Below are 13,979 nucleotides of genomic sequence, written 5' to 3'. Positions count from 1 at the left end.
GAAATAAAATCATAATATAAAAATGTAAACCAACAAAAGATGAAGGCAATGATCTGGCATTATCTTCACATGGTTTACCACCAGAGCAATCAGAACTACAATCTCATTGGATACAGACACAATTTGGTACCACTTAGAAACCACGATGATGGATTTGGACTGCAATTCCCACAAACTGTTTTGCACTCAAGTCTCCATCAGTGAACAGTGGATAAGTTCAACAAAATAGACTTATTATAGTGAAAACTATAATGAATTTTCCTGTTGGCACTTTTTGACAATGTAGTACACAGTTATAGAGGGGAATTATTTATAATTGCACTATTTGGTGTCACACAGATGAGGATAAGTTCCCTTTAGAGTCTGGTTCCTCTCAAGGTTTCTTCCTCATATCGTCTCAGGGAATTTTTCCTTGCCACTACCACCTCTGGCTTGCTCATTAAGGATAAATTCATATATTTAATATTTATATCCTGGATTAATATATTTCTGTAAAGCTGCCTTATGAAAATGTCCATTGTTAAAAACACTATACCAACACCGTATACGGTCTGACAATGGAAAAAAAAAATTCACTATATTCAAAATATTATTGAACACCCAAACACCAAAATTTGGCTATTGATGGAGACCCCCAGTGTGGTCTAGCGGCTAAGGATCCCGCGCTGTCACTGCCACGGCCTGGGTTTCATTCCTGGGCAGGGAACCAACCCAGCCACTGGGAGTGCACTCTCAGTGCTGGTCCCAAGCCCGGATAAAATGAGAGGGTTGTGTCAGGAAGGGCATCTGGTGTAAAACCTGTGCCAAATCAAACATGTGGACCAATGACCTGCTGTGGCAACCCCTAAAGGGAGCAGTTGAAAGAACTGACATACTTATAAGTGGAACATTTTCAGTCAACCGTACTTATTCATATATGGATTGAACTGACTTTAAATATACTTAACTTGAATATACTTATACTTAAATCACGGTCCTTTAGACAGGCTGACCTTTTCTTTTTGTTAAATTGGCTCCTTATTTACTTAATATGGTCTTTGCAGAGAACAATACAAGTAGTGTCACCATTCAAGATTTTTAATTGAGTGCCAGAGGAGCAAAGTGCACAGAGTAGAGGTGTAAGAGATAGTGTAAGTGCAGTTTTTTTTTTTTTTTGAGCGGGGAGAAGTACAAGAGGTCCTCACTGTGGCCTGTAGCACGATGACGTATTGGATTAGATCCACTATGTTCTGGATGTAGTAACACGCATGCACAGTATGTTAGTAAGTAATTCATCTAATGGTTAGAGTTAGCGTTAGGGTTAAAACATCCAGTACGTAGTGGATCTAATCCAATATGTCACCGCACTACAGGCCGCAGTGACGACACACTCGAAAAGTTAAGTGTTCACAGAAGAGGTGGATCTTTAGCCTTTTCTGAAGATAGTGACAGATTCTTCTGTCCGGATTGAGGCTGGAGGTTCATTCCACCACTGAGGGACAGTCAGTCTGAAGGATCTGGAAAGGGACCTCATGCCTCGCTGAGTATGGGCACTACCAGGCGTCGGTCGTTAACTGATCACAGGCTATTAATATAAATGATATAAGTAATTATATAAGTTGAGGAGGGGTGCGAGATCTCAAAGAACTGGGAAGTGTGGCTCATGAGGGAAAAGTTTGAATACCTCTGGGGTTGAGTTTATGGTTGTGTTGAAGCAGTAATTAGGAGCGAGGCGCGTTCACATGCTCTGGTGTCGCAATGAACATGAACCATGGACGACGCCAGGTTCATTCATACATATCTATTTTTTCTTTATTTTATTTTGACACCATAACGCATATTACTCAGCCAACTTGCTAATGATAATTAAATTTTGGTCAAGTACAAGTTATTTTCAGGGTGTAAACATGTACAACATGCATAAGACTGGTTGCTGATATAATACTTACATGAATATGACCAAAACATGAAGCGCTATCAATAAGCTTCATTTAGAAAAATAAACAAAACCTGTCACTCAGTACAGTGAAACTGTTGAAGGGTTAGGACTCCGAGTTTCCCAGTTATTAGTAATTACGACTTATGGGGTTATTCCTGTGCAACTTCCTAGTGGGAAACCTGTATTTACGGTAATTCCGGTAGCACTTGAAGGCAGCATTGTTTGTTTAGTGCTTCATTTTATTAAACGTAATCATTCACTGTTAATAGTTTACATGAAAGAGCAGTTTGATTGTTTATTCGCAGAAGGTGAATTAACATTTCATTTATCAAAACATCACCCGGTATTTAGCGATTTCAAAATCTGAACAGAAACACAAAAGACTGCTTAATAACCTTAAATCACTCTATTATTATCTCTGCTTCTGCTTCTCATTATTATTACTCTTCACTCTCATGAGCGCCGCCATGTTGAAGTGACGTCACGGAACCGCAACTCGGTAAACCCGGAAAAACCCGACTTTCCGCAGTAGGAATTACGATTGCAGAGCTGTTTAAGTTTTAGTTGTTTTAGTTGTTTCTTCTGAGAAACTCCCCCGGGGGAAAGAACCAGTTCTCACTTGGTCATGAATCCAACACTGTTAATGGGTTCTTTGGACAATTGCCCTATTGAAGATGGCGCCGCCGTTGACGTGTTTAGCTAGCTTAGCATCAAAAGGTTCTTGTCAAAATAAATGCCTCGATTCGAAAAAGATTTTTAAAAATGTTTCTTGATTTTATATTTGCCTCCTTTCTTAATGTAATAAATTCCACTCACAAAACTATTCTCATTTTTGTTTTTAGTGGTGGATTAATCGGGAATGTAGATCTCTATATAAATAGTTAACGCTAACCCTGCATCTTTAAAATGTAAGCAATCTAGCATTATGGTATTTACTTGACAATATAGAAAAAAAGTATATATAAATTTAAAAATTAATCCATGAACGAATGTATATTTTTTTTCTTATTTGATATTAAAGATATGAAGAGAAAACGGAATCTGGATGACTTTTATTGTGTAGATCTCCGGCTTCACACGGCGAAGATTTGGGCCGCGTCCCAAACGGAGCTGAATAAGTGCACTGTGTGTAGTGCCGCGTGCAGAAGGCTAGAAACCGTTATCCTGTGCACTATGTAGGGCGCGTCTGAAGTGAGTAGGCTGCCATTTGGGTTCAGCCATGAAGTGAGACTGGCGGTGACTCCAGATAACGTTTATTGACTCCTGCCCGTTTCCCCCGAGTTTGACTGAACACTTAACGTGACGCTGTTAAACTGTTTGTGTTTAAGGTGTGTTTCTGAGAGAGTTTACACCACGGTGAGTGAACCAGAGCTTTGTTAGCTGACTGTAGCACAGTGTGTGAAAGATGTGTGCTATTCAGGCTTTCCTAATGAGCCTTATGTTTAATGAGAGCTGCTGTTGAAACTGTGGTGTTAAACAGGTGACATGTGCTGCACCTTTAGCTTTTACTTGGCCATGAGCTCACACTGCATTCAGGTGTAGAGAAGCCTTCAGGTGGTCCTCAGAACAGTGAGCTGGTGCACCTGTGCACCTGTGAATCAGAAACCAAAGTAGTGCAGGTTCATGGTGCCTTATGATCTTTATGATGCTTTATGATCTTTGTGATGATGCTTATGCATGGTGCTTTATGATCTTTATGATCTTTATGACCTTTATGATGCTTTATGAGCTTTATGGTGATGCTTATGCATGATGCTTTATGATCTTTATGATCTTTATGACCTTTATGATGCTTTATGAGCTTTATGATGATGCTTATGCATGATGCTTTAAGATCTTTATGACCTTTATGATGCTTTATGAGCTTTATGGTGATGCTTATGCATGATGGTTATGCATGATGCTTTGTGACCTTTATGCTGCTTTATGATGCTTTATGATCTGTATGGTGATGCTTATGCATGATGCTTTATGATCTTTATGATCTTTATGATGCTTTATGAGCATTATGATGCTTTATGAGCTTTATGGTGATGCTTATGCATGATGCTTTATGATGCTTTATGACCTTTATGATGCTTTATGAGCTTTATGATGATGCTTATGCATGATGCTTATGCATGATGCTTTATGACCTTTATGCTGCTTTATGATGCTTTATGATCTTTATGGTGATGCTTATGCATGGTGCTTTATGATCTTTATGGTGATGCTTATGCATGGTGCTTTATGATCTTTATGATTTTTATCATCTCTCTGTTCCTCCTTATTCAGATTCCACCCTGTATATTTAGGAGCCATGGGCATTTTGCGTGTGTTTTCACTCACCTTGGCGAGAATCGCCACCTTCAGACTTCATCAGCTTGCTCTGCTCCTTGCTGCAGCCCTGGCTGTGATCGCTTTCTACTATTTAGGTGCAGAAAAGCAGAACTTCTCCAGCACCACCAAGCGAATCAAGGAGACGCAGACGAGTCACAACTCCAATCGCAACGACGCTGACTTCTCAGCGGACACCAGATCTGCACATCACGAGGAGAGCCGAGCAGGAAAACGACAGACCTACCATGCTCTCATGATGTTCACGAAGATTAACTCGAGCCGAACGATGCAGAGCAAGTTTAAGGTGGCCTTGCGCTCCATGGCAAAATATGGCCGTTTCCAGGAGGATGAAATTCTGGTTCTTCATTATGTTTCTGATGGAGGCAGTAAGGAGCTGGCCGTGAGGATGCTTCCTGAGCTGCTGCGTGATGCGACCTTTCAGTATGAGGTAAGAACCTGCACGCTGTAACTCACAGGATCTCAAGGATGTCCAGTTCTGGAGTGTCAGATCAGTTTGGTGATTATTGGTGTTGAGGTACTCGAGACGGGTCTTGATCTTGAGACCACACATCAATGGTCTCGGTCTTGTCATAAATTCAGGTGAACTTTTAATCGTTCTTGTCTCGGTCTCGTCCTACGAAGACACAAAATATTTTATTAACACCATCTAACATAACACCATAACATCATTTCCATGAACAAGTATTAGTTTGCATTGTGATGTTCCCGTTGCAGTACAAAATGTGGAGTTAATAGAGCGCCTATAAATTTCAACTGACTACGTATCAGAATACTTCATCTTCTCTTGTTCGAAATGATACAGCACAAGTACGTGTAATTATCACAGAAAGTTGTATGAGCTTGCGTCCCATGTATGTCCTGTGTACTTATTTGTACAAAATGCTAGTACCAAAGGAGACTTTAGTTCATTTAATGTTTGGTTTAATGAAAGATACTACAACCATCAGATTAACACAGCTGAGCATATGGACTCGGTTATGCGTGTCCATCTTGGTCTTGCCCGGCTGTCGTACTCAGCCTCGACTCGGACTCCATCGCCTGTGGTCTTGGTCTTGCCTCGGTCTCGACTGAAGTGGTCTTGAACCCAACACGAGTGATGTCCCTGCTCAGAAGCAGCTACCTGGTTAATTACTGTAGATGTTCTGGAGCAGTGAAATTGTCAAACGTCGTGCACTCTGGCCCTGCAGTACTAGAAGTGATGTCCTCTGCTGTTCTGAACCAAAAATTAGAAACTATAATAAATGCTGTTAAATGTAGGACTGGCTTGTTTAGTCAAACAACTGAGTGTGTTAGGTACAGTTAATCTTCTTGGCATAACACTCACTGACGAAATAGGGCTGAGTGATCTAATGATCTGAAAACGTTATCACAGTATAATAATTAAAAAAAAAAAAAGTACAGCTAGTTGCTGATTTATAAACATCTTTGTAAGAGCAATGACGATAACCATGACAGTCAGAAAAGAGTACATGTAATAACATGCAGCGGCCCAAAAATATATGGACAGTTAAAGGTGCAGTAGCCGGTTTTTGTTTTGTGTTTGTTTTATTCTTTATTCTTTACTTGTACAAATATTATCACAGAGTCACTGGTCACTTTATTAGAAACACCTGTACACCTGCACATTCATAGTTATCCAATCAGACAATCAAGTGGCAGCAGCACAATGCATAAAATCGTGCAGATGCAGGTTAAGAGCTTCAGTTAATGTTCACGTCAAACAGAATGAAGAAAAAGTGGGATCTCTGTGACTTTGATCGTGGCATCATTGTTGGTGCCAGAAGGAATGGTTTGAGAATTTCGGAGACTGACGATCCCCTGGGAATTTCGCACACATCAGTCTCTAGAGTTTACACAGAATGGTGCAAAAAACAAAAAACATCCTGTGAGTGGAGGGTCTGCAGGCTGAAACACCTTGTTGTTGAGAGAGATCAGAGGAGAATGACCACACAGGTCTGAGCTGACAGGAAGTCTATATTAACTCAAGTAAGCACTCTTTACAACCGTGGTGAGCAGAAAAGCATCTCGGAACACACAACACATCAAACCTTGGCAATCACATCGGGTTCCACTCCTGCCAGCCGAGAACAGGAATCTGAGGCGGTCATGGGCACAGACTCATCAAAACTGGACAGTTGAAGACTGGAAAAAGATTTTTTTTTTTCCTAATCTTCAACTGTGTCTCTTTTTTTTTTTTTTTAAATTCTTTTCTTTGTACCACAGGTGTCTTCATTGCTCGTTTAAACAAATTTATTCAATGGATATAAAAGATCTACTAAAATGGCAGTTTTTTGTGATGTAAAAGAATGGCAAAAAGATATGAAATGCCTGATTTCTTTCTCACTTTTAATGTACAATTGCAAAGTATACAAATAAAGTGAAAAACAATGAGAAATTCTTTTAGGGGAAAAATAAAAATAAAAAACTTACAATGGCCTAGTTGCAGAAGTGTGCACACCCCTAAACTGATTCACTGTTGAGGTGCCTTTTGATTGTATTACGCCACTCTGTCTTTTTGAGTAAGATTCCATCTGCATGCCACGTATTGACTTGACAATATTTTCTTGCAATCACATTCTAGATCCGTCAAATTGCCACCACCGTGCTTCACCGTGGGTATGGTGTTCTTTTGGTGATGTCATTTTTTTTGTGTGCCAAACATATATGTTTTGGAATTATGAAATTATTATACCTGTTGGAATTGGTCTCATCAGACCTTTTTGCAACACATTTTGCCACATGGTTTGGGGTGATTTATTTGAGCTTGTATGTTTTTTTGTGAGAAAGAGTTTCTTTATAGCCGCCTACCCCACAGCCCAGACATGTGAATAATATGAGAGATTGTTGTCACATGCAGAGAGTAATCAGCACTTGTCATATATTCCTGCAGCGCCTTTAATGTTGCCCATAGGTCTCTTGGCAGCCTCCCTGGTAAGATTTTGTCTCATCCCTTTATAAATTTTAGAGGGACGTCCTGTTCTTGGTGATGTCACTGTGGTGCTCCATTTTCTCCACTTGTTGATGAAGGCCTTCACGGTGTTCCATGGTACATCTAATGTTTTGGAAATTCTTTTGTACCTCTCTCCTGATCGATACCTTTCAACAGTGAGACCCTGTAGAGGCATTGTCAGCTCTTTGTAGACCATGGCTTCAGAAGTCAGATGAAACCAAGAAGATGTGAAGAAAATCCTGCAGAAACAGCTGGTCTTTATTTGGGGTTAATCAGAATAATCTCATTGATGCCAGCTGTATGGTAATTACTTTTGAACATGAGATTGAATGTGATTTTTTCATTCTGAACACAGCCATATCCCCAATTTTAAAAGGGTGTGCACATTTATTCAACCAGGTTATTGTAACTTTTTATTTTTCCTATTTTTCCCTTAAATAATTTTTGATTGTTTTTCACTTAATTTTTATATGTTGTAATTTTACATTGAGGGTGGGAAGAGTTCTGAAATTTATCTTAGTTTCAATCTTTTACATCACAAAAACCTGTCATTTTAATAAAGATGTGTAGATTTCTTATATCCACTGTATCTCAGGAACTTTCTCTTTCTGAATATTTTGAAGTGTTGAATAAATAAATGGTGAGGTGTTCATTATATGGCTTCAGAGTTTTGTTGGGAATTTGGTAGCAAGATGTCTCCAATCATGTACTGTGATATTTTTATGTTTCTGTCACTCGGTGGTGGAGGCGTTATGTTTTCGGGTTGTCCGTGTGTCTGTCTGAGATTCTCGTTAGCGCGATATCTCAAGAACGATTGGCTGAACATTTGTAGGATTTATATGGAATTATGAATGTAACCAGCAAATGAACTGATTTCATTTTGGAATTGATCCAAACAGGTTCAAGGTCACAGCAAGGTCAAATATCTGAAATAGTTTTTCTTTAATAGCTTCCTTCCTGTTTGAATTACATTTTAAGGGTAGTTCTGCCACACAAACTAGTAACAAGAAGGACAAGACCTTTGGCAGAGGTGTCCTGAATGGCCTTCGACACCATTGGCATAGGGTTCTACTTGTTTAACACAGATAAGAATTACAAATTAAATTGTCAAATCACACTCCGAAAGAATTATAATAATACCGTTTTTTTAATAATTACAATAATAAGACAAAGAAGAAGAAAAAGAAGCAATGACAAAACAATGATTATTATTAATAATAATAATAATAGCCTAGTAGGGGAGAAAATAGGATGTGGGACCATTTCAGATAAATACATTTACTCCACTCTTGCAGTGTCTCAGCACTAGTTCCATGTAGCCATGTGAGCAAATGGCAGAATCATTATTGTTGTGTTGAAATGTGAAAAATTTTGTAATGTTGGTTAGGAAAAAAAACATTTCATTAAAGTGCTGTTGTAATCTGTCCTGGATGAAACATCAGTAGTAAGCTGTGATCACTGGGCGTTCCCAAAAAGAAAAAAAAAAAAAGAAGAAAAAAAAAAGGCTACATCCAGGACTTTTGGGCTCATTTTAAGGGAAGGGGCTCATAATTCCAGGTTTGCATTCTCATACAGGAATTTCTTCTGAATTGTGGACTGAATTGCAATGGTTTGGAAAATGGAATGATTCACTGGATTCATCCTTTTCTTGTTTCTTTATTAATTTTTTTTTTATATCTTTGGTGCCTGCACTCAGATGGCAAAGAACAGCACTTTTTGGATGTTAGATGTAACAGTGTTCCTCACTTGATGTGTATCTGATACAAACTGCACCATGGTTCAGTGGAAGTGAGCTCCAGACCACCATTTTGAAAAGGGCCAGGAATCAGTTCTCTCACAAGACCGAAAACAGCCTTCACACTTTACAAAATGTACCGAATTCTCAGTGCAAACATCCTAGAGTCCAGGAATAAGCACAAGTGTGAAAACAATATTAATTTATGTAGTGGGTGGATTGATGGTTTTGCATCCCATTGGACTTTATAAGCACAGAGAGAGGATGTTTAGCTTCATAAAAAAAGTACCACCAGGTAGATTATATTGAGAGTTAATATTCTGAAAGGATTCTAAGCTATTGGCATCATAGATAGCTCTAAGTATCTTGATATGTTTTTGGCTCAGTGTGAGCAATTAAAAGACACATTACCAGATGTAAAATTCTGATTATAAAAGAGAGGAGAGTGATGGTGCCATTTTATTGATAGCAGACCCTGTTTGTCTTTCTAGTGCCCTTTAAGTGAGAATCAGATGTGATATTATGGGGCCAGAAACATAGTTTGCATTGTCTGTAAACTGTAACCCAGGTGTTTAAACCATACAATGGCTGTAAAGTATCATTTTGAGTTTGTGCGCTGTGTGGTTCATAGCTTTATACGTAGGTGTTTTCCATTCCAAATATGACATGAAAATACCTAGTAGTAGTAGTTTGTAGTAGTTGTAGTAGTTTGCCCTGGTATCCAGCTGGAAGAGGTAGAGGGATTATAGAAATTAACTGGAGGATGGTTTAAAGGGAGGATGTTCGTTTTCACTACAGCTATTGGACCTAGGAGAGTGTGACCAGTCTGTGACATCTAAGCTAATTTTAGAAAGAATATTATTGAACTTTTTTTTCTTGATGGTATCATGTAAGGAAAGGTAAATGTCATTCCCAAGTAGCAGTGTAAAGATGCATCATGACATGATGCATCACGATGCTAAAATGTGACAATGTGCAGTGTGGAAATGTGTGATTCACCCTGTGGAAATCAGCATTTTATTAATCATGTATCTAATGCAGTTGCACTGTTTGAACACCAGAGGTCCCAATCTGCGCAACCTTAGAGTTAAAATTTACAGAGAGCTCACTGGTCACATGATCACAGTCTTTCATGGAGAGCCTGTTTCATTAATCATTGGCACTTGTGACATGACCGATAGCTCTGGATCATAACAACTGACACTCATTATAGATTATATGACTACGCAGATACGTCATAACCATCAAAGAAGGCTCTTCAGTAGCTTTCAGATGAGACCAGCCCTGCACCGCTGTGATCTACAGTGCCTGTGAAAGAGGTCATGAAATCCAGGCATTTTGTCCGACTTTGAAGCTCAATTTAGCCAACTTTGGAGCTCTATTGGCTAATAAGTGACTCCTCAGACGTTGCTACAGAGCTAATTATGTTTAAATCGATCATTTTCCCTGGGTTAGTGACTTTGTTTATTCAGTCAATTTTTTGGGAGAAGTTTTACATTTATTTATTTATTTATTTTTAAGATATGGTGAACCTGTAGTACATTTTGTTTATAATGTTAAACCTCTGTTCGTAGCAATTTTTGATTTATTTATTTTATACAGACAATAAGATGCATTGTTTTGCATTGTTTTGCATTGATTCAGAAATGAAAGATTTTTTTCAGTCATTTTTTTTTTTCCCATTTAAATTTTGTTCAAAATATTCAAATTGAGAATCGAATTGTGACCGGAGTGAATCCTTACATCCCAATTTCTAAGGTATTTAAAAGAAGGGAATGATGTGGAGTGCATCAGAATGCCCTGGAAGACCGACACTCTTCATAAATTTCATCTTTTTTATAAGTGAAAAGCACATTTGAAAACGAAGAAGAAAAAAAGTATTATTTATTAATTTGTCAAACATCCAAAGTAACCTTTTGCACAATCCAGTCCTAGCAGCAGTTAAAGGAGCTGGTTCCAGCAAATCACCACAAATAAGTGTAGAATAGTTGTAGGGAGTAGTAAAAACTGAATATAAACAATCTGAGAGAGTCTAATGCAAGGCTGTTATAGAAACTGCTAGTATTTATGAATGCTTCAAAAAAAAAAAATGAAACACTAGATGGCCTAAGCATGGGTAACCCATAAAAAATGCAAGTCAAAGGGCACATGCAACAGAGTACTGTCTAACCACTAGCAACACTTAGAAAGGGAGCTAGGGTGCTTTGTGTGTCTTGGAGATTATGTTTAGGGAAACATGTGAATAGCAGTGTGAAATGAAAATTTAATATTATAATGTCATATTACCTTCATCTCTTATATACACTTGCACCAGGACGATCTCAGAGAGATTTTGTGTTCCAGCTCAACGTAGAATATATATACTGCACTATACTGAGGGTTAAAATAGATTAGACCACATTTCTTGTGCCTAATGATAATGAAGGTTTTCACTTCTGGTTCACCAGGTGGCAGTGGCACCATTGTATTGAGGACACACATGGCAAGTCCATGTGATCTTCATTGCCCTGTGCCAGGACAAAAAAGGTCACACAACAGACATTTCCTCCGCATTGCTGCACGAACAAACACTGTATATCTCTCATCACCCAAAGCTCCCCTACGAGAACACAGATTTACTGATGTCCAAAACTCAAGATACTACATCATGCTCTTCACTTGTTTATTAGAAACATCTTAACTGGGCAACAAGGGTATTATGTAAAGGGATAATTTTGGTAAAGGCTGAAACTATGCATCTTTTATTGGAGCTTAGAGAATTATGCATTAAATTGAAGAGGATGAATGGACACAGAGGAGCAATACCTCTCCCATTATAGACATGTTATGGGGAGACTTTGGCTCTTTTTAAAGAGACTGGCTGTGCACATGAGGAGTCACATGGTCTGTCAAATAGTTACCAATAACCTGAAAAAAACAAAACAAAAAAAAACAAAAAAACATTGTGTTTAATTTTTATATTGTCACATGATTTCACTCTGAGAAGGCCTAGAAGGCAATTTAAAAAAAAAACAAAAAAAAAACAGCTTAATCAACAGGTGTGATTAAGTAGTAATTCTTAATCACTGTAGTAAAATTTTTAATAACTATTAACAGATTGGAAATGATCACCATTAACGCTTAAATCACACATTGGATCTCGATGAACGAAATATTCAAGTGATATATTCAAGCTCAATCCATAAAAATCTTTATTTATATTCATTATGTAATTTGTTGAGAACAAAATGATGTCACAATGGTCAGTGGACGCCAAAGTCGTCAGCACATTGAGGGCTGGATTCAAAATCACACTGAAAATGAAAGTAAAAAATTGAAATTACAGACTAGTCCAACTGGCATGAATTTCATCATGGCAACTCATAATGTAAGGCAGTAGTGTGTATGGCCCCCACGTGCCTGTATGCACTCCTGACAACGTCTGCATGCTCCTGATGAGATGGCAGATGGTGTCCTGGATCAGGGCATCAGTGAGCTCCTGGACAGTCTGTGCTGCTACTTGGCAGCTTCGGAGGCTCCAATACATAAGTCCCAGAGGTTTTCAATTGGATTCAGGTCTGGGGAACATGAGGGCCAGTCAGTGGCATCAATGCCTTCGTCATCCAGAAACTGCCTACACACTCTGGCCACATGAGGCCGGGCATTGTCATGGACCAGGAGGAACCCAGGGCCCACTGCACCAGCATAAGGTCTGACAATGGCTCTGAGGAATTCAGCCTGGTACCTAACAGCAGTAAGGGTACCGTTGGCTTGCACATGGAGGTCTGTGCGACCCTCAAAGGAGATTCCTCCCCAGACCAGCACTGACCCACCGCCAGACCGGTCATGCTGGATGATGTTGCAGGCAGCATAACGTTCCCCACGGCATCTCCATACTCCTTCACGTCTGTCACATATGATCAGTGTGAACCTGCTGTTATCCATGAAGAGAACACGGCGCCAATGGCGGACCTGCCAATTCTGGTGTTCTCTGACAAATGCCAATCGAGCTGCACGGTGCTGGGCTGTGAGCACAGGGCCCACTAGAGGACATCGGGCCCTCAGGCCACCCTCATGAAGTCTGTTTCTGATTGTTTGGTCAGAGGCATTCACACCAGTGGCCTGCTGGAGGTCATTTTGTAGGGCTCTCGCAGTGCTCCTTCTGTTCCTCCTCACACAAAGGAGCAGATACCGGTCCTGCTGCTGGGTTGTTGCCCTTCTATGGCCCTGTCCAGCTCTCCCCATGTAATGGCCTGTCTCCCGGTATCTCCTCCATGGTCCATGACACACCAAACCTCCTTGCGATTGCACGTATGGATGTGCCATCCTGGAGGAGCTGGACTACATGTGCAACCTGATTGGGTTGCAGGTACTGCCTCATGCTACAAGCAATGACAAAAAACAAAACTAGAGACAAATCAGTCAGGAAGGATAAGCAGAGACCACCTGCAAAACCATTCCCTTTTTGGGACTTGTCTTGCTGTTGCCTCTCCAGTTCACCTGTTGTCACTTTCATTTGCACCAAAGCAGGTGAAGCTGATTGACAATCAATTATGCTTCTGAACTGGACAGATCGATATCCCTGAAGTTTAACTGACTTGGTGTTATACTATAATGATTAAGTGTTCCCTTATTTTTTTTGAGCAGTGTAGATTACGCTCAAAACTATACAGTGTTGGGGAATGTTCAGGAAATATGAACATTTTTCAGTTTACACAAACGTTATGAGTTCTTGCTTCATTTTACATGTTGCGTTTTACATATGATGCACTATATGGCCAAAAGTATGTGGACAATTGACCATGAAAATCCCATTCCAAAGGCATGGCATTAATATGCAGTTGGTCCTCACTTTTGCTGCTATAACAGCCTCCACTCTTCTGGGAAGACTAGATTTTGGAGAGTGTTCAGTGGGGTTAAGGTCAGGGCTCTGACATCAGTGCCTGACCTTAATAATGTTCTTGTGGCTGGATGAACACAAATCCCCACAGCCATGCTCCAAAATCTAGTGGAAAGCCTTCCCAGAAGAGGCTGTTATGGCAGCAAAAGGGGAAGCA

The 13,979-nt window shown here is 39.6% G+C and overlaps 1 protein-coding gene across 2 annotated transcripts in view; it reads left to right on the top strand.

Moving 5' to 3' along the window:
* The first annotated feature begins 3,068 nt into the window (after nt 1-3,068).
* xxylt1 (xyloside xylosyltransferase 1) overlaps nt 3,069-13,979 on the top strand; it is a 53,739-nt gene continuing 42,828 nt past the window's right edge. The window contains exons 1-2 of one of the 2 annotated variants that reach the window (XM_034308987.2): nt 3,069-3,246; nt 4,193-4,685. In XM_034308987.2, the coding sequence (XP_034164878.1) occupies nt 4,218-4,685 (468 nt within the window). In that variant the 5' untranslated portion in view covers nt 3,069-3,246; nt 4,193-4,217. Of the gene's footprint in view, nt 3,275-4,192; nt 4,686-13,979 lie in introns of both variants that reach the window. The other variant, XM_026930617.3, reaches the window with a different exon arrangement.

The sequence above is a fragment of the Pangasianodon hypophthalmus genome, chromosome 11 (assembly GCF_027358585.1).
Source record: "Pangasianodon hypophthalmus isolate fPanHyp1 chromosome 11, fPanHyp1.pri, whole genome shotgun sequence".
In the NCBI taxonomy this organism is placed as follows: domain Eukaryota; kingdom Metazoa; phylum Chordata; class Actinopteri; order Siluriformes; family Pangasiidae; genus Pangasianodon; species Pangasianodon hypophthalmus.
This window is presented reverse-complemented; position numbering and strand designations above follow the sequence as displayed.